General features: G+C 39.9%; 1 protein-coding gene across 1 annotated transcript in view; it reads right to left on the reverse strand.

The window, feature by feature from the left end:
- Positions 1-19,372, reverse strand: part of EPB41L4A (erythrocyte membrane protein band 4.1 like 4A) — a 196,211-nt gene that overhangs the window by 53,984 nt on the left and 122,855 nt on the right. The window contains exons 11-13 of the mRNA XM_024219756.2: positions 10,225-10,316; positions 7,509-7,586; positions 3,329-3,450 (exon numbers count right to left, since the gene is read on the reverse strand). Coding sequence (XP_024075524.1) covers positions 3,329-3,450; positions 7,509-7,586; positions 10,225-10,316 — 292 coding nt within the window. The remainder of the gene's footprint in view (positions 1-3,328; positions 3,451-7,508; positions 7,587-10,224; positions 10,317-19,372) is intronic.

Genomic DNA, 19,372 nt, shown 5'->3' on the forward strand with positions numbered 1-19,372 from the left:
TCAAACAGATGCTCATTTATATGCAAGGATGTTACAAGTGTCAGGACAGCCTGTCAGAGGAACATGCATGTCTTTCTTTTGTAATGCTTCTTGCTCTCCATGGAGAACATTCTGGCTCTCTACCCTTTCCCAAGAGGTTAAGTGACATATGCAACACTTACTTGTTTTTGTGGATAGTCATTTAGAAGTAAGGCACACCCATCAACAGAAAGTGGCTGCACTTCTGGGACTCATTTGGTGATAAATGGTTTACTGAGTACACAAGTTAAATTAAAAATAAAATAATCTACACATCGGTGCATGGGAAAGAGGCTATAGACATATGCATGTATAAGTGGACATGGGAAAAAGCTTTTTTTATTTAAATTTGTGAGCTACAAAATTTTGTAAGTCAGCAAAACAACACGGATATGCACTGCTTCTGGAATTTTACACATCACTACAGGCAAACAAAAACATAGAATAGGTTTCAGTTTCCTCACAACCATAGAAAAATGACAGCAACTATCAATGAGCACCGAAATCTGCCATTGAAACAATAAAGAGTAGTAAAGAATACAAGACACTCAAGTGCTCATACTGAACAGATACTGGAGATTTATGTTACAGCTGACAGGATCACTCACTAAGTAGCCATGCACTTTTCTGCAAAATTAGAGGAGAGAGATGAGGCAGGAAATGAAATCCATTTCAGACTATCAACAGAAATACTGAATAGTGCAGCTGAATGGATGTCTATGCCAAATGTTGTATGCAGTGTTATGTAGCCATGTTGGTCCCAGAATATGAGAGAGACAAGATGGATGAGGTAATATATTTTACTGGACAAGGTGGGTGAGGTAATATTTTTTATTGGTCCACCTTGTCTTTCAAAGTTCATCAGAGTCCTACTGCCATTTTCAAAAAGCAAAAATCAGGCTATGTCTATACCATGAGCTAGAGATGCGATTGTCCTGCTCGTGTACACATACTCACGCTAGCTCTCATCAAGCTAGCATGAGTATAAATAACCGTGTACCCACGGTAGCACTCAGAACGGTAAAGTAGTTCCACCCCTTCCTGAGGGCTGCAACTAACAGGCACAGAGGGGGAAGTACTAACTTTTGCTTAAACATCAAACAGGTGAGACCTGTAACCAGCATAGAACATTCCTGGATCCAGGTAACTGCCTTTTGCATTCCATTCCAGGAGGCTGTAAGCTCCTTCATTAGAAGGAAATGATATTGAGAAAAGCCTATAAAGAAAATCTTTCAGGGTTTCCAGTGCAGTTTTCCCCTCTAACTCTTGTTTAATACAGGAGGGGAACATCTGTCCCATGATATGAATAGCTATATAAACAGATTAGATAAATAAATACATAACAATAATGATTATCATTTATATGGCACTATAGTGGTAGGATTTTCAAAAGCTCTCCATGTTGGCCTGATTCTGTTCCCAAATCTACCACAGACTTCAATGGGAGCAAAGTAAAACCAATGCTGAGTGCTTTTAAAAATCCCACTCTATATATTTTAAGCATTTAGACATGAACTAATTAATACTCACAACCCCCCCATGCGAGGCAGGTACAGTAGTAACCATTACTATCTCAATTCTGACAGTTGGGGCACTTGAGGCAGAGAGATTGATTGATTGATTTGCCCAAGACCACAGAGCCTGGTGGCAGAGCTAGGAATTGACCCCAGTTTCCTAGCTCCCAATCCATGCTCTAACCACTAGATAACTATTTAGGTAGTTAGTAAGATGGAATAGATGATAAAAAAGTATTCTCATAAAACATTACCATTCTATAAATGCAAACGATACAGGAATAAATTAAGATAATGACTCACTGGCATTTATTCCACGATCAAACTATTGGATTTCAGAGTTGTTGGGATTCTGGATTTTTGTTTGTTTTGGGGTTTGAGTTTTTTGTTTTGTTTTTTGTTCTCTTCAATATTTTTTTCTGATAAAGTTCTTATTTTAGTGTTTCCTATTTTTTCTATAAAAATCTTGTCAAATGTGAATGTACAAATATCAGAAAATGTAATGGAGAAAGGATGAAAATATTAAAGACAACATTAAGATTAAAAAGTAAAAAAATCTAAAATTTTACAACATTAGTATCAGTATAGGCTAGGTTTAAAAAACTGGGGCTCTTGAATGCCTCTAATATTTCAATTACCTTGTGATGAGAGGAAAACTTGGCTAAATTTTCAAGTATTATGGACTAAATCCTCAATCCTGCAAACACTTGTGCACATGTTTAATTTTATGCACATGGGTAATCCTATTTAAATCAATGGAACTACTCATGCATGGAAAGTTAAGTACATGCATAAGTACTCATATGGATTGAGGCCTAAAATCTTAAAACCTATTGTTTCTATTACTAAAATTCAGGAACTATTTATTATGTTGGGGCCCATTCCTGCAGTCACCACTTAGTCCTAAATGTCCCCACCTAGCTGCCAGATCTTCCAGCACCCCCCTGACATTTTGATAATGTAGTTATGAGTTTTCAACACACATAGCTAAAGCACACTGAAAATCCAAAGGAGGGTGGAAACTTAAATTCAATCTAACATTAAAATAAACGCCACAAGTTATGTTGGACTGTACTGGAGAGAAACAGTGAAGGGAAGAATCCTTGGGTGAAGCAGTGATGCAGAATTCTGGGATCCCAGAGGCATTATGTAGGTCTAATGTTCTGCTTAGGACACAAGACTTTGTTCACGGAGTCTTTGGACTTATCTACTTGGCCCCATATTTCGGACTACGGGGATATGAACTGCAATGTACACTAGCATGCTGCACTGTAACTCCCCCATGTGGACACTACAAGCACGAACTAAAAGTTTGGGCTAATAAAGTCCTCTTTAAACGGGACTTAAGTTAATGAGAACTAGGTAACTTTTCGTTTGCACCTGCAACATCCACACAGGGGAGTTACAGTACAGCATGCTAGGGTGAGCTGCAATTCATGCCCACATAGTCCGAACTGCAGAGTGCTATAAACATCGCAAAGAAAATAAATTCCTTTTGATTGCATGTTTTCAGGCTACTCTACTGTACTGGTTATTTGAGTCCACAAAAACATACTTCTATCACTAATCCACACTCCTTTATCACTTTTATTCATAACGTTGGAATTCTTAGCTCCAGTTAACGTGAGTATGTTTATGTCAGTCTAAAACAAAAATAGAAAACACATTTTAAAGAGAAACTTCAGGATAATGCAGTAATTTCAGCTTGACTTCCTGAAAACAGAGTGACTCATCTTTGGCCAAAGAAAAGGCTTCTCCTTAGACAAAATAAACAGAAGTGTTCAAATAGGGCTTACCAGTCTGTTGCGTTTGTGCCATTCTTTTTGGATAAGTCTTACTATGACTTCTTTCAACATTTTGGTCAGGCCGAGGAAGCTGGACAGAAAGTTCTCTGCTCATCTGCAAAGCTGTCCTGCCACTTGAAAATGCAACAAAATCAATATGATGGATAAATGGAAAATTGAGAAGTGAACTTTAAAGCAATTTAACATTTTTATTTAGAGAAATTATGCTGGGTTGGGACAGCACAGTGAATTAGTTATCAACCTGTTACCCATGGAACCTTGATTCAAGTTCTAATATTCCTGCTCACACAGCAGGTTGTGAGGTATTAACTACAATGCTATTCATTGTGATTTTGTTTCAAATCAAATCTTGGCACAACTGCCAACAGATCATGCCAATCTCTTCTGCTTTTGGTATTTTTCCAACTGAGTGTAAGGAAACAGTTCCAGAATCCACACAAAATGCTACTTTATTGAAAATTAAGACAGTAGCCAACACAGCTTGGCCTTTTTTGTGGCCTCACGATAACCTTTGAGCATGCAATTTTCTTAAGTAATTTGATTGCTGTAATTTTATTTCCTGAATTAATTTTTACAGTCATTTGTCTTACTAAAATATACCTTTAGCATTGCTCTGTTTGAGGCAACAAATGGCTGCCCTAATATTTCACATAATCAGACTGGGAATGATAAAGCGACACCAAACTTGGTGCAGTGCCAGCCTGCAACAAGCCATTAACACAAAAAAATGATAGGACCTGATTTTCATTTATGCTAAGGCCCCTTTTCATTGCAAAAGGGACTTAACGGTGTGAGAAATTATATTTACACCCATTTTAAAGCTCTGTCACCCATGACTACACAGTGTAAAGCTGCTTTAGCGTAAATGTGAATTAGGCCATAGGTTGTAAATATATTCACTTGTTCCTGAAAAGCATATTGTGTTGCGTACCCAGTGCAGCTCTCAATTTTTCTTTTAGACATTAGGAAAAAAACAAAAATAATTAATTACAACCTAAGCATTCCTGTGTTTACAATAATTGAGAAAGATATTAAACATTTTCAGATTTAAACTGACAAAAAAAATTAAAATCTATAGTAGAGACAAGATTCATAACACACAATGAACAAATAAGGTAAATCTCCGTATCACAAAAAACTGTGGCTCCAATGTGGACCTATGTCACTGAACTGTTTTCAATAAAATTAAGTTACGCTTCCCCTTTCCCTGTAAAAAAACAAAACAAAACAAAAGCAGACGATAAGACTAAAAATTTATTCTATAATTTCTGGATTTAACCTTAAAGTGATATTAACCATAAATGACAAATGCAGGTTTAAACAAAACATCTGTGAATGAACAAATAAGATATATTAATCAGATAGCACTATGAATTGTATTTATTTTCTGCTGTCATACAATAAGATCAATTAAATACTAACATTATTTTACTAATAACACTAATACTATCTAACGGTATTTCAGTTTCAACAAAAATAAAATGCAGAGACTTTTAATTTTTTTTTATAGATCTCTCTTACATTTATTTTAAATTAAGGTTTTTGGAAAGATCATTTCTAGCAGTAATTCCCAGTTGCCACATCTGCAGTGCAATGATTTAAAAACACTCAAGCGCATTTCTAATGAGTGAAGAGCAATTATACTGTGTGTTAAACATTGTAATTAGTATTTGAGTTATGTGAACATGCATTTGGATGAACACTTTTTTTTTTTATTTCTTTAAACATCAGAAAATATATTTAAGGGGAAAAAACCATCAGAGTGGATCAAAGTATTACTGGTTTTAAGTTTCAAATTATTTTATTCTGCAGGCTAGCCAAAAAACATTAACAAATGTTATAGCTCTGCAACCATGTTAACCTTTGTAACCCTCCAACAGGAGCCTTCATTAATCCCCTTTGGGCAGCACCTAATCTAAACAACTAATCTGATAATGGGGAGTTGCTTACAAACTATCAGACTCCAAACAAACAAATATCCCAGAGGCTAGCAAGAAAAGGTTATGACCCCTTCTCCTCAGGCATGGAATTATAGCTTCTGTCTTGAGCTTATATTATATATGCAGAAGTGCAGTTTTATTGTTGCCCCTCAATGATACAACCCACCCCCCAAAAAATCAAATAATAAAAAAGGTGGGGTAGTGGGAATCAGATCTACAGTGTAAGCAAACAGCTGATGCTTTAAGCACATGAAGATGCTGTTAATTACAGTTACCAATATGCATTTAATGAAGCACATTACTTAATCTCAAATACCAACCAATTAAATAATGTTCACTATCATACTGGTAATCAAAATGCTTCAAATGCGCAGTAGCTGAACTTTAATGGGATAGTCACAATCTTTTTTTAAATTCCAAATTATTAAAACACTAACCCACATCTGGGGAAAACCCTTGTAAATCAACACAGCACAAGTAAGGATTCCTTTTTCCCTTCTGGTGATAAGAGAAGATTTTATCTGGAATGTTTAAAAAACATTTTTGCAGTCGACGACGACCCATTCCAAGAGGTGAATTCATTATCATCACCAGGCACCTTGGTGCTGTATACAGACAGCCCGTGACAAATGAAGAGGGAAGGTAGGAGACTAGAGCACCAGGGGCAGAGATACTTAAGTGTGGCCAACTGCAACAAAAAAATGTTAAATCACGCCATGGGTGTGATGGAGGCAAAGTTTCTTCTCCTACAGCAAAGCATCTGTCACATCACAATCAGCAGAACTGTTCCAGGCGGTGGACAGCCTGGGTCCTCTCTACTCCGGCACAGAATCAAGTATTTCTCATTGTGAGGAGCTTTCACTCCAAATTCATACATAAGATCACTCCAATAAAGAGTAGATTGGAAGCCCCTGTGGAGCCAGATCCTTCTCTACTAAGATTTTGGCCCTCATTTGTTAACTGAGGTTCTGGAGGTGCTTAAGACTTGAGGTTATAGGACTTATGATTTTAGGTTTGTGTTCCTGGGAGGCAGTGATAAGGAGACTGTACCCCATATTGTGACATTCAAACTTAGCCTTGGTTTTTCATGAGTATGGTATAGTATAGTACTTAAGATTAGTATTGCACTTTCTGTTCAAATGTTTCTAAGCACCTTACAAAGATGAAAAAGTGTTTTTATCTCCCTTTGACAAATGGGGAAACTGACACTGAGGGTATGGCTACACTATAGGGACTATACTGGCATAGCTCCTTCGCCATAGCTATGCTGGCAAAACCCCACACAGCATAGGTACAATCTACATTGATAGAAGGGGTTTTTACGCCAGTGTAGGAACAATAGCTCCCCAAACAATGGTAGCTAGGCTGACAGAAGCATTCTTCCATTGACCTCGCTGCATCTACACCGGGGGTTTGGTCAGCATAGCTACTTTGGTCAGTGGTGTGGATTTTTCACACTCTTGACTGACGTCACCAGGCCTGAGAAAAGTAAGTGGCCTGATTTCCAGAGGTGGTGAATACCTGCAGCTCACACAGAAGTTAATTGGAGCTGCAAGTGTTTGGCACTTCTGAAAATCCCACCATAGCTGAATTACTGAAGGTCACACAGCATATGTGGCAAAGCTGGGTCTAAAGCACAGGTCCTCTGGCTCCAAATCTTGTGCTCCAACCATTAGACAAGGAAACCTTAAATTCACCAGATGGGTTTGATCTATCCCTAGCTTAACCAAAAAGCACCAGATCCTTAGCCCCACTATGGCTCATTTGTACTGCTCTGGCACCACTAGGGGCTGTAAAGCTAGTTTAACTGGCCTCCTGAGGAATGTCCATACTTGGTGGATTTCCCTATTGCTCTGTGCCATCCCTACTGCTAGATCTCTGCATAAGGATCGTGGCCAGGGTCCTTCTGTGCTCGAGTGGTCCACACTTGTTAAAACAGCCCCTTCAGGCCATTGGCTGGGTGTAATTTAGAACATTCCTGAGGCTCCTCTATGTTGTGCTATGGGCTGTACTGGCCCCCATCTAACCCCAGGGATCAGGGAGCCACAAAGGCAACCTTGGCCCCTGCCTCATTGCCTCCTTCCCAGTTCCTGCTTTGAGCACAGCTAAGTCAGACCAGAAAATCTGGCCCTACATCTCACATTGTTTAATCTGTGAAATGGAATGTTATTAACAGTTTTTCTAAGGGGAAATGATCTGAATGTAAAGATTTTAAGGTGAAATAGATTTACCTGTACCGATGTTTATAGCCTACGGATCCAAACCTGCTGAATTTTCTTGACAGAGAGTTTGACTCATTTTCTGGCATTCTACATTATTTTAAGAATAAAATGACACAGTAAAATTACATACACTCAAATATATAGTAAATAAACTACCGTAATTAATGTACATGTAGAATGGTTTTAGGATGATGCAATGCTATTATAAGACAAAGTAATCTCCTCCACTTGTAACAGAAGTTGTGGGCACAAGTTTGCAGGTCCAAAAAGGGGAAGCATGGCTCTTCTATAAGCTCCTCCTTATCCCCATGTCATGGCAGGCTCTCCATGGGGCTCAGAGTTCCATGAATCCATGCAGGTGAGGCTAGAGCTAGATGGACGGGTTCTTTCTGTGCCATCTCACCCTTACCCAAACCCCACAGAACATCCCTGTGCAGAGTCCTGGGAACCAACAGCTGAGCCAGCACTCTGGTCATTTAAATACCAATTAATTCCCCCCAGGATGAACCTAATTAATGGATTTGAACGGGCTGGGGGAGGACTAACAAGCAAATTGGTCCATTAACACAGACTGTATAAGAACACACAGGAGAGGGAGGCAGGCTAGCAGAGCCTGGAAAGGTCTCTGGGTAGCGAGATCTCTTCCCTCTCCTTGGCAAAGAACTGAGGAGAAACTGACACTATAAATAATTATTGTGTATGGATCAATAAGGTGATGGGAAGAGCTAATGTAACTAAACTGCGCTTGGGTGCTTAACAACTGAAAGTCTCCGAGTCTGTGTAGACAGAACAGAAGACAGGAACAGGATGTTGCCCTGTCACAATCCCCATAAAAGTTAATGCTGACTGAGGGCATATCTACACTACACCAATGGGGAGCAGGGAGCCCATAGCCCAGGGGGTGTAGCCGGGCTCCTAGCAGGGAGATCTATGCCCAGAGTCCAGTTGGCTGCTGTGCTCCTGCCGGGGAGTTTGGGAGGGGGGGCAGCTGGGTTCCCGACGAGGAGATCCGCACACAGAGTCCAGTCAGCTGCCATGCTTCCGGTGGGGAGCCGAGAGTTCGGGGGAAGCCAGGCTCTCAGCAAGGAGATCTGCACATTGTGTCCAGTCAGCTGCCCTGTTCCCAGCGGGGAGCCGAGAAGCCGGTGTGGCTGCCCCGTTCCTGGCGGAGAGCCCAGGCAGCAGCCCAGATAGGAGCAGGGAGCTGGGAGCCTGAGCAGCAGCCTGGCTGGGAGCGGGGAGCTGGAACCCCAGGGGGCAGCAGGGCTCCCTGTGAGGAGTGGGGAGCCCAGGCGGCAGCCTGAGTGGGAACCTGGGTGGCAGCCTGGCTTACAGCAGAGACCGGGCAGCAGCCTGGCTGGGGAGCTGGCTTTCTTGTCAATTTCATGGCTCCAGCAGAGCCCCCTCGAACATTCCTCCGCACCCCCCTAGGGTCCCGCCCCACAGTTTGGGGAACACAGGTCTACAGACAGGAACGCTGTGTTGCCCTAACTACACTGACATAAGCCCTATGCCTCTTGTGGAGATGAAGTTATGATGTCGGTGTAGGATGGCACTTATATCGGTGGGAGCAAGGCTGTAGGGTATACACTGACATAGTTAGGTTTACGTGAGCTGCCTTAGGTCGATCTAATGCTGCAATGCTGCAAGGCCTGAGGCACTGTTAACTTGTGCAAGTTCCTCCTTTGTAACGTGGATTACCCTTGAGTCATGCACTGGGATCAGCAGCTGATGGAGGAAGAGGGCCGGCAGCACAGCTCCCATATTAGTTGAGGAACAGGAGGCAGTACAAAGCTACAGGGTCTTGAATAGCCTTTGCCTCCTGTTAATCCCCCAAGTGCCACAGTTTTGGAGGTCCAAAGACCTTGCCACTTCTTTGGTGGTGGGAAAAACCCTGCAAACTTCTATCCCATGAAAGAATGGTGAATACATTCTGAGAGTGTGAAGTCATGGAGCTTCCTCATCTTTACATTGGGAGAACACATCTAAGTGAGCATTGTGCCCATTGTTGAGGGCATGTCAGTGTTGCAATATTATGAGGGCAGGACTTTTACAGGGGTTTGTAACACAACTGAACAAATTTGCTTCCAACTGAAACTTGCTTTGCACAGGGACATGCCCATATAATTTAAAGATGCATACATACATCTCAGGATTTGCTGTACGCTGTCATGCGGTACAACAGTGCAGCTTGTCCCTTTGAGGGCCCGGACACCTGGGGCCAACCTGCTCTATTCAATTTATCAGATGCAAATGGGGAAGGGGCCAGGGAGCAGGGGTTCAGGTGTGCCTTATAGAGGGGCTGAGAGAGATCAGTTGAGTGGGAACTACAGGAGGGAGGTGGGCTTCTGCAGTAGGCCCCGAAGCAGGGGGATTGAAAGGAAGGGGGTTTCCCCTTTCCAGCACTGTGAGAGTCAAAGGGAAAAGCCTCTGGGAGCTACAGCCCAAGGTGAGCAGAGGAAATGCTTTTTGTGTTTGATGTTTTTGCCTACATTCTATAGTAGAAGAATAAAACTATGCCTGGAAAGAGACTTGGGCAGGGCATGTCTCACAGAGGAGCCCAGAATCAGGAGGGCACAAGAGTGGCTTAAGGCCACCCTAACCCCTCACCCCGTGCTGTGAGTCTGTGCTATGCTTCTGAGAGGTGCAGCAAGAATCTCAGCCAGCACGTTTATCTTCTGTTGTCATAACATAGTAAAACCTTAATACCTTTATCTCCACTCACCTGAAGAACGTATGATGCTCTACACAGCATTTCCAAAGATGTTTGCATGTGGTTTTGTTACGTGCTTCAAAAAAGAAGGATGTTTCATTGCACTGAAATAAAAAGAGACAACAATACTATGAAAGATTCTTCCTATGGAGTGGATTTTCACTTGCCGAACTACACGTGTGGGGCCTGATTCTCCTCTCCCTTGTGCCAGTATAAATCAGGAGAAACTTCACTGAGGTCAACAATGACATACTGGTGTATGTGAGAGGAGAAGCAGGCCCTAGAAATGTATAAAACTGTTTAATTTAAAATAGAATCACAGAAACTACTTTGTTTGTCACTTCTGGTTTGATGTATTATATTACTGACAAGTATTTTACTAGCAAAAACCCATATTTTTTCATATATTCTATTAGTGATGTTTTCTCAAACCACACCTTAAAAGGCCAATCAAAAGCACACATTTCCCCCCCAAAATAATTTTTCATTTTATAACATTAAAATTTGTGGGAGATTACAACACTCAGTTTATCTGAAACTTCAGACAGTAAAAGTAAGTAACATTTATAACTTAATACTTATAAACAACCAGGTCCTGGCAAATGACATTAGTAAAACTATGTGCAAGTCAGTGACTAGGATCTTGTAAAGGCTTTATTTACTAATGCACAGAGGAAAGGACAACAGGGAGCAGAGAAAAAACATAAATGAAGGTAAGAATAAGGCAGGTGGGGCAGACTAAATCAAAGCAAAAGGACACAAAAAAGGGGCAAAATTAAACCTGGAAATCAAGAAGACAATTGGAAGAAGTGACACAAAGAAAGAGAGAACAGGAAGAAAATTAACTAATTATAGAATGCAATATTTTCAAATATGTGGGAAAGGGAGCAGAAGACAGAAAATCTTGGAAGACAGCAACTGTTGGGAAGGCTTCTACAGGCAGAAAGATGAAAAATGAATGCTCAAAACTTAAAAACTAGCTAGAGACAGATGGAAATCAGTCAGATGGGAGATTGCTATCAGCTTCTACTATCACTGCCATACATGGTATAAAGAAGACTGATGATGATGATGATGATGTAGGAGAAGGAGGAGAAGAGAAATTTACAAATCATAAAATACCTCAAATGAAGTGGTGTCAACAGGAAAAGGATGATCAGGTCTGTATTTTTTTTATTTTCTTTGCTTACTGAAACATCATTCCTGCGATATATGTTACAATAGGTGGAAGTGTGACCATGCACCTAGTATATATTTTTTAATATTTTGTTTTACAGGAAATCACAAATCTGTGCAGTCTGTGCAGACCCTGGCTTGTGTGTGTTACTGCTAATACCAACCTTCACTACGCATACAATGGAAACTCCATTGTCTAATAAAGTGATTCTAAACTGAGCTATACATTTCCTTTCTGATAGATTGCATTCAAAACCCAGCCTATGAAATAAATTGGTATGTACAGTAGTATGTTCAGCAAATGAATCAACTGTGCATATCTGGCACAAAAGGAATTTCAACATTAAGTGGCTAGCTAGCTAGAAGATAGGATTTGGGAAGAAAGGATTCCCCCTTTTTGTAATGCCATCTACCTAGGCCAAGATTTTCAAAATATGCACACCTAAAGCCAAGATCCTAAGCAGCGCTCTATTTGTGCCAGGGCTTGCACGGGCCAAACCCTGGCACCACTAGGCTTGGCAGTTCATCACCCCTCTGGGCTTGCTGCCTGAGTTATGAAAGTAAAAGAATTGCTTGAGCCCCGGAACCTAATTGCTTGAGCCCCAGCACTTCTTTCATTACAAATTAAACACTGGTTTCAGAGTAGCACTGATTAATTAAGTATCAGGGGGTAGCCGTGTTAGTCTGTATCTACAAAAACAACAAGGAGTCGGGTGGCACCTTAAAGACTAACAGATTTATTTGGGCATAAACTTAATTAAGCACTGATCCTAAGAACTAAGTCTATATTTAGGCATCTTTGTAAATCAGGCCAAAGTGCCTAAACTCAATTGTTGTATGCAGTGTTGTTACAGCTGTGTTGGTCCCAGGATATTAGAGAGACAAGGCGGGTGATGTAATATCTTTTATTGGACCAACTTCTGTTGGTAAGACAAGCTTTCACACTTACACAGAGCTCTTCTTCAGGTCCTGAAGAAGATCCTTAAGAAGAGCTCTATGTAAGCTCAAAAGCTTGTCTCACCAACACACAAGCTGGTCCAATAAAAGATATTACCTCACCCGCCTTGTCTCTCTAAACTCAGAATTAGAAACCTACCTTTAGACACTCATGTTTGAAGATTTTATCTATTGACATTAAAATAAGTCTTCCAGGATTATACTAATCTTTTTCAACAAATTATAAAATTCAAGATTCAACATGAATAACCTTAAACTTTATCTGTCATCCAGTTAACTTATTAAGGGCCTTGTTCTGTCATTGTTACACTGAGTATATAGTACCTTACTACCTGAGTAGTCTCACTGATTTCTGTGGGATTATTCATGTAGTAAATTATCGCTCAGTATGAGTGACAGACTCAGGTCCTAAAAGAGTTTCCTCAATAATCTGATAACATATAACAAGTGTTTATAAATGGAATTTTACCATTTTTAGTAGCTGGTTTTATAAAATGGATGCCTGCACATACAGCATGATGTGTGGGCATGCATGTAGAGTCCATTCAGGTTTCTCACATTTTTCATTTAAACCGCAGCTATGATTTGCAAACAAACCTGCAAATCATGAACTAATCTAGTGCATTCCCCAGAATCCAAAAATCTCACTCCTAACAAATAAATAGATTACATCCCTTATTAAAGGCTGTCGGGCAGTTCATGAAAGTTACAAATTACTTGCTTGAAAGCCTTTCTTCAAACATGAAACAAGCAATAAACAATAATAATAATAATGGGGGGGTTGCACCAACGATTGGAATAAATAACTAATGTTTCATTCTCTGACAATGACAAAAACATAAGGGATATACCTGAGCCACTTCATTCTTTTAGAGTTTTAATGTATATTTTTCCACTGCAGAAGATTACACTGATGGCTGGGATATTTAGGTGAAGTTACCAAGGACTGAATATGCCCCCAGATAAGCTGCAGCCTTCACCCAGAGGGACCTTTTTTCCTAAAGACATTACAGCAAAAAGAGGGGCCTGCAATAGGAATCATCACCATTGCAAGTACTGGAAACTGGGAGACGAAACTCTTTCATCTAAAGAGACTGATGTTCTGCAGAGTATAGATGATATTTATATTTGCTTTGCAACAATATATTCCTGCAATTAATAAAAAACATGATCTCAGATATTACTGGGGCCTGGGGGGTATTGAATTCCAAATCTGCCATGCTGGACATACAACATGTGAATCTCTGGCAATCAGGAGCAAAATTCCAGCTACTGAAAAATCCAATTCACTCTTATTGTGTGTGACAAATCCAGAGCTAGGATTTTTAATGAAGTGTCAAGTTTTTTTAAAAAACTGAAACAAGAGAAGCAGATTTTAGGATGTTATGACTGTGTCTACATTAAAATTTATAGACCAGAGTCTCAGCTGGTGTAAACTGATAGACTGGTCAGACCCTATGGGACTGCGGCAGTCAACATAACATACAGTAACCCTTAGGCTACACTAATTTATGACAGGGACTATTTTGGCCCCCAGCCAGACCAGGTTCATAGAAGCAGAAAAGTGATTTACGGTAACTTCTCCTTCTCCTCACTCTTGTCAGATTAATCGAGTGTAAACCCAGTGCAGGTGAAGATCTGGCCGCATATACATTGCCACTCTGCTTCAGTAAATGAACGATAGCAGAATATACATATTTGGAAGCAGTTGCTTAGAGCGAAACATTATTCTTTGCCAAGTTAGACACATACCTGGAGATTATCATTTGTTTCCTCCAACAGAAAATGTTCTTAAGGGTTTTTTTTTTAATGTATTTACCTAATGCATACCAATCCTAGCTTATGCAATCAAGACTGTATTACGGGTTACACAAAGTCACCTCAACTTTACAGTCAAGAAGATAATTATCTTAAAGTACATCATACAACTCAAGTATCAAAATAATAATAAACCTGTGCTATTACTGCATAACCACTTCAAGATTTAAAGTACCTTAGCCTCATAAAGTAACAATACAAAAACTTTACTAAACAATAACTCACAAAAGGCTAAAAAATAAACCTGAAAATTAAGCGACCACTTCAGGTTTGCCAAGGAATTTTATTCACTGCACTTTAAACAGAAGGCTGTTTAGTGGTGATTCACCTATTAACCACTACACAATTCTTACTGCTACAAGTAGCAGATGGTTGAGTGGGTAAGCGGGGGGGGGGGGGGGGGGGGAAGACAAGTACAAAACTCTCTATTTAGTGGATCAAATTCTCTGCACTTGCTTACACTCATACCACCCCATTGATTTCAATTTGTGTAAACTGACCCACTGTTTGTAATTTTTAAGTAACATGAACAAATTGCTCTATTTTTCTGGATGGGATTTTAAGTTAAATTTGCAGCTAGCGTGAGAGGGCCAGATCTTCTGCCCTGGTTCTGTCTCTTTTATGCCACAGATGAGGCAGAAAGGAGATGAAGAGCTGCACAACCAGCTCCATGACTCTCCCTTGTGCACCCCTCCCCACCCCAGCACACACAGTGTGGCAGGGCAGGACGGGGTATGGCTGAACCAGCTTATTAATATATTGATTTAGATTTCTAACAGTAATGAAAAAGGCCTCGATCCAGAGCTGTAGGCATTCCTGACAAAAGTCACACAAATAAAAATAAAACCTTGCCCTCAGGACAACCTGGCCAAAGGAATGGCCCCTAGGGTGCCCTTAGAGCTGCTGTAGTTTGGACTTGTCCTGATACTGCTCTAACTTCCACAATTGACTAATTTTGTCCCTGAAGTCCTTGGATTCAGTACTGAGCACAGCCTAGCTGGACTTGTGTATCCAGCCCAGAGAGACTTCTTGAAAGGCCCAGTCTGGCATGTGTGAGCCAAACACTAGTCAAAATGTCCCTTCCCAACTCATTCCTGAGTTTTTCCACTGATCACAACTTATTACAGGCATTTGAACTATGAGTTCTTCAAACACATCTGGCAAATCAGAGTTTAATCCCTCAAGCAAACAACCTTTAATTCAATTCAGGATCTACAGGAGGTTACTTCCAGGTACAGAAGGTATAGATTTCAAGAAAAGCTGGTCAGAAAACTTTGACAGGGCTATTTTCCTTTGGAAAATGCAACTCCATCAAAATCTCGACACTTCACAAAATTATGCTGATTTTGCCAAAATTTCATATTGGAGAAAACTGAAAAAACCCTAGTTTCTGACAATGTCAAAACATCCTGTTTTAACATTGTCAGTATGAAACATTTTGATTTTTCATTTTGAAATGACTTTGTTTTGTTTGTTTTAAATTTTGGGTTCTATTATAATGCAACAAAAAATTAAAATCAAAACAAATGTTTCAATTTTCTCAAAACAAAACATTTTGATCGATCTGAAGCAATGTTTGTTTGTTTTTTCAGAATTTTCCTTTGTGGAGAATTTAGATATTTTCAGGTTTCGTTCTGATTAAAAACTAATCAAAATTTAAAAATCCCTTGCAAAATGGAATTTCCATCCTCTGCACAGCTCTAGTTTCAAGAAGGGAAATAGTGAAAGAAGTATAGTAAGATATTCTGCATGTATAAATACTTTTCATGTGCACTATTCATAGAACCTGTCAAAGACCTGATACAGTCAAGATTTAAGGGTACCTTCTCCTGTAAGTGGGTTTAATTCACTCTCACATACACAAGCCACTCCCACATACAATGCCCAAATAAAAGGGCTTGGAAGAGAGAACTATGCTGGGGTATGTGTGTACAGAATAAACATCCCAACCTGTGACCAGAGCAGATACATACCCTCTTTGCCGTTGCTATACCAGAGCCTGTGATTCCTGCACATTCGTCTAAAAACATTCCTTGCCATGCCCACTGGATACATGTAACCACAGTCTTTTTCCATTCCTTTGCCCATTCCTTCAGCCCCTTTCTGTAGTGGCCTATGCATCGCTAGTGTGGAACCCAGTTCTGTCACATTCAGGAGGTGCAGTGTCCTCTGTGCACCCACTGAAGTGTTACCCATTCACATGTAGTGTAATCACAATGATTCTGCTGCATTGGGGGACTTTCTGTGGTCACCTATGTTCCTGGGTGAATTTCAACAAAAATGTGCACAGCTGACGTTCACCCTAGTGAGGATTGCACACAGAAACAATCAGACCCCATAGTTTTCCCAAGGGGAACTCAACCAAAATATACTTATTTATCATGAGAATTTGTCTTAACTTTATTTGTCTTACCGAGAGACTGTTCCTTTGCAATCTATAAATGGGAAAGGTTCACTCCTTCAGGCTGCTATTTAAAGCTTTCATGGAATGCTTAACACATGCTCTGACTTCTGAATTCAGAGCACCGTTCAAGTTGAGGGACAAAGTTATATTGACCCAGTGACTAACGTCAATGCAAGAAAATTTCTGCCAGCTGATCCAAATAATTGGTCTCTTATACAATGTCAAGTATCAGAAGGGTAGCCGTGTTAGTCTGGATCTGTAAAAAGCAACGAAGAGTCCTGTGGCACCTTATAGATTAACAAATGTATTGGAGAATAAGCTTTCGTGGGTGAATACTCACTTTGTCAGATGCATGTGTATTGGAGCGTAAGCTTTCGTGGGTGAATACGAAAATACATTTGTTAGTCTATAAGGTGCCACAGGACTCTTTGTTGCCTCTTATACAATGGTAAGCCAGGGACAGCAAAATACTATTTTTGCCATTTTTAAAAAGCATGAGAAAAAATAATGTAGATAGTGTAATGGAGAAAAAAATTAAATGATACAGGATATAAATTAGGTGTAGATTAAATCCAATTACCTTATAGTAATATTAGTATACAGCAGAAATGGGTTTACAGAAATAGAGTAAACAAGTCATAATTATACAAGTGGTTTTCAGGGAAGAGAACTGCTGAAGCACTACAGATCTCAGTACAAGAAACAGAGAAGGTGAAGCTCTTAATTTCATTATAAATGCAGCAACAGTAAATATTTTGTGCTTGTTGAATCACTGAGTTTGTGAAAAGCCAAATGATGTAAACAACAGGCTCACTAGCATCAATGATAAATAATTTTCCCTGACACAAAAACTCCATATTGTAATCTTTAACCAGCCTGAGGACAGTGCTCTGTATATTTGGGCTGAAATGCGTAAATCCATCTAGGGATTTGGATGTCCATTTCCATTAATGTTAATGGGAATTGGGCATCCAAATCCTTTAGACAGCTCTGAAAATCTGAACCTTAATTTTCATTTGCCTTAAGGGGAAACTGAAAACAAGCAAGGCTTTCCATTAAGTAACTGTTAAGGTGCAGCACCACTGCACAAACACAAAGTACTAAAAGTAACTAAGAGACTATTCTCCCTACATTGGTATATCTGTGAGAAGTGGGTTTGATTGCTTTTAATTCACATCTGCCAATAGTTGAAAATATAAATTAAAGCCTAAAATTATAACAATGTTTACAGACTTTCCACTGTGATATTAAAACTATGTTCTACATAAAGCATTTAATATATTCTAGTACAGTTTGTTGTTGTTATTATTATTATTATTATAGGGCATTAATTCATTTACTTCATTATGGACCATATCATCAAACAGTAATTGGGACAAAATAGAACATGGTTTTACAAAAGGTAGATTGTGCCAGACCAACCTCATCATCTTTTTGAGAAGATAACTGATTTTTTAGACAAAGGAAATGCAGTAGCTCTAATCTACCTGGATTTCAGTAGGGTATTTGATACAATTTAACATAGGAAATTATTAGTTAAATTGGAGAAGATGGGGATTAATATGAGAATTGAAAAGTGAATAAGGAACTGGTTAAAGGGAGACTACAAGGAGTCATACTGAAAGGTGAACTGTCAGGCTGGAGGGAGGTTACTGGAGGAGTTCCTCAGGGATCAGTCTTAGGATCAATCTTATTTAACATTTTCATTCATGACCTTGGCACAAGAAGTGGGAACATGCTAATAAAATTTGTAGATGACATAAAGTTGGGAGTTATTGCCAATACAGAGGAGGACAGGAATATCATACAAGAAGATCTGGAGGACTTTGAAAACTGGAGGAATAGAAATGGGATGAAATTTAATAGTGCAAAGTGTAAGGTCATGCACTTAGCAGACTAACAACAAGAATTTTTGCTATGAGCTGAGGACAGCAAAAGAGGAGGAGAAAGTTGGAAGCAAAGCTTCAGTTGGAAGCAAAAGAGGAGGAGAAAGACCTGGGTGTACTGGTTGATCACAGGATGACTATGAGATGCCAAAATGATTTGGCCATGAAAAAGGCTAAAGCAATCCTAGGATCCATCAGGCAAGGTATTTCCAGTAGAGATAAGGAAGTGTTATTGCACTCATACAAGGCACTGGTGAGACCTCATCTGGAATAGTGTGTGCAATTCTGGCCTCCCACGTTTAAAAAGATGAATTCAAACTGGAAGAGGTGCAGAGAAGGGCTACTAGGATGATCAGAGGAATGGAAAACCTACTTATGAGAGGAGACTTAAGCTGGTTTGTTTAACCTAACAAAACAAAGGCTGAGGGGAGATATGGTTGCTCTCTAGTAATACATCAAAGGGATAAACACCAGGGAGGGAGAGGGGTTATTTAAGTTAAGTGCCAATGATGACACAAAAACAAATGGATATAAACTGGCCATCAACGAGTTTAGGCTTGAAATAAGATGAAGGTTTCTAACCATCAGAGGAGTGAAGTTCTGGAACAGCCTTCCAAGGGGAACAGCGGGGGCAAAAAAACTAACTGGCTTCATGACTGAGCTTGATACATTTATGGAGGGAAAGGCATGATGAGAGTGCCTACAATGCCACGTGGCCCATCTGCAACTGCTACTAGCAAAAATCACCAACAGCCAGAGATGGAGCACTACATGGGAAGGGCTCTGAGTTACTCCAGAGAATTCCTGCCCAGGTGTCTGGCTGGTGGGGCTTCCAATATGCTCAGGGTTCAACTGATCACCATATCTGGGATGAGGAAGGAATTTTCCCCCAGGTCAGACTGGCAGAAACCCTGTTTTT

Source organism: Terrapene carolina, unplaced genomic scaffold (genome assembly GCF_002925995.2).
Source record: "Terrapene carolina triunguis isolate 2854851 unplaced genomic scaffold, T_m_triunguis-2.0 Scaffold69, whole genome shotgun sequence".
In the NCBI taxonomy this organism is placed as follows: Eukaryota; Metazoa; Chordata; order Testudines; family Emydidae; genus Terrapene; species Terrapene triunguis.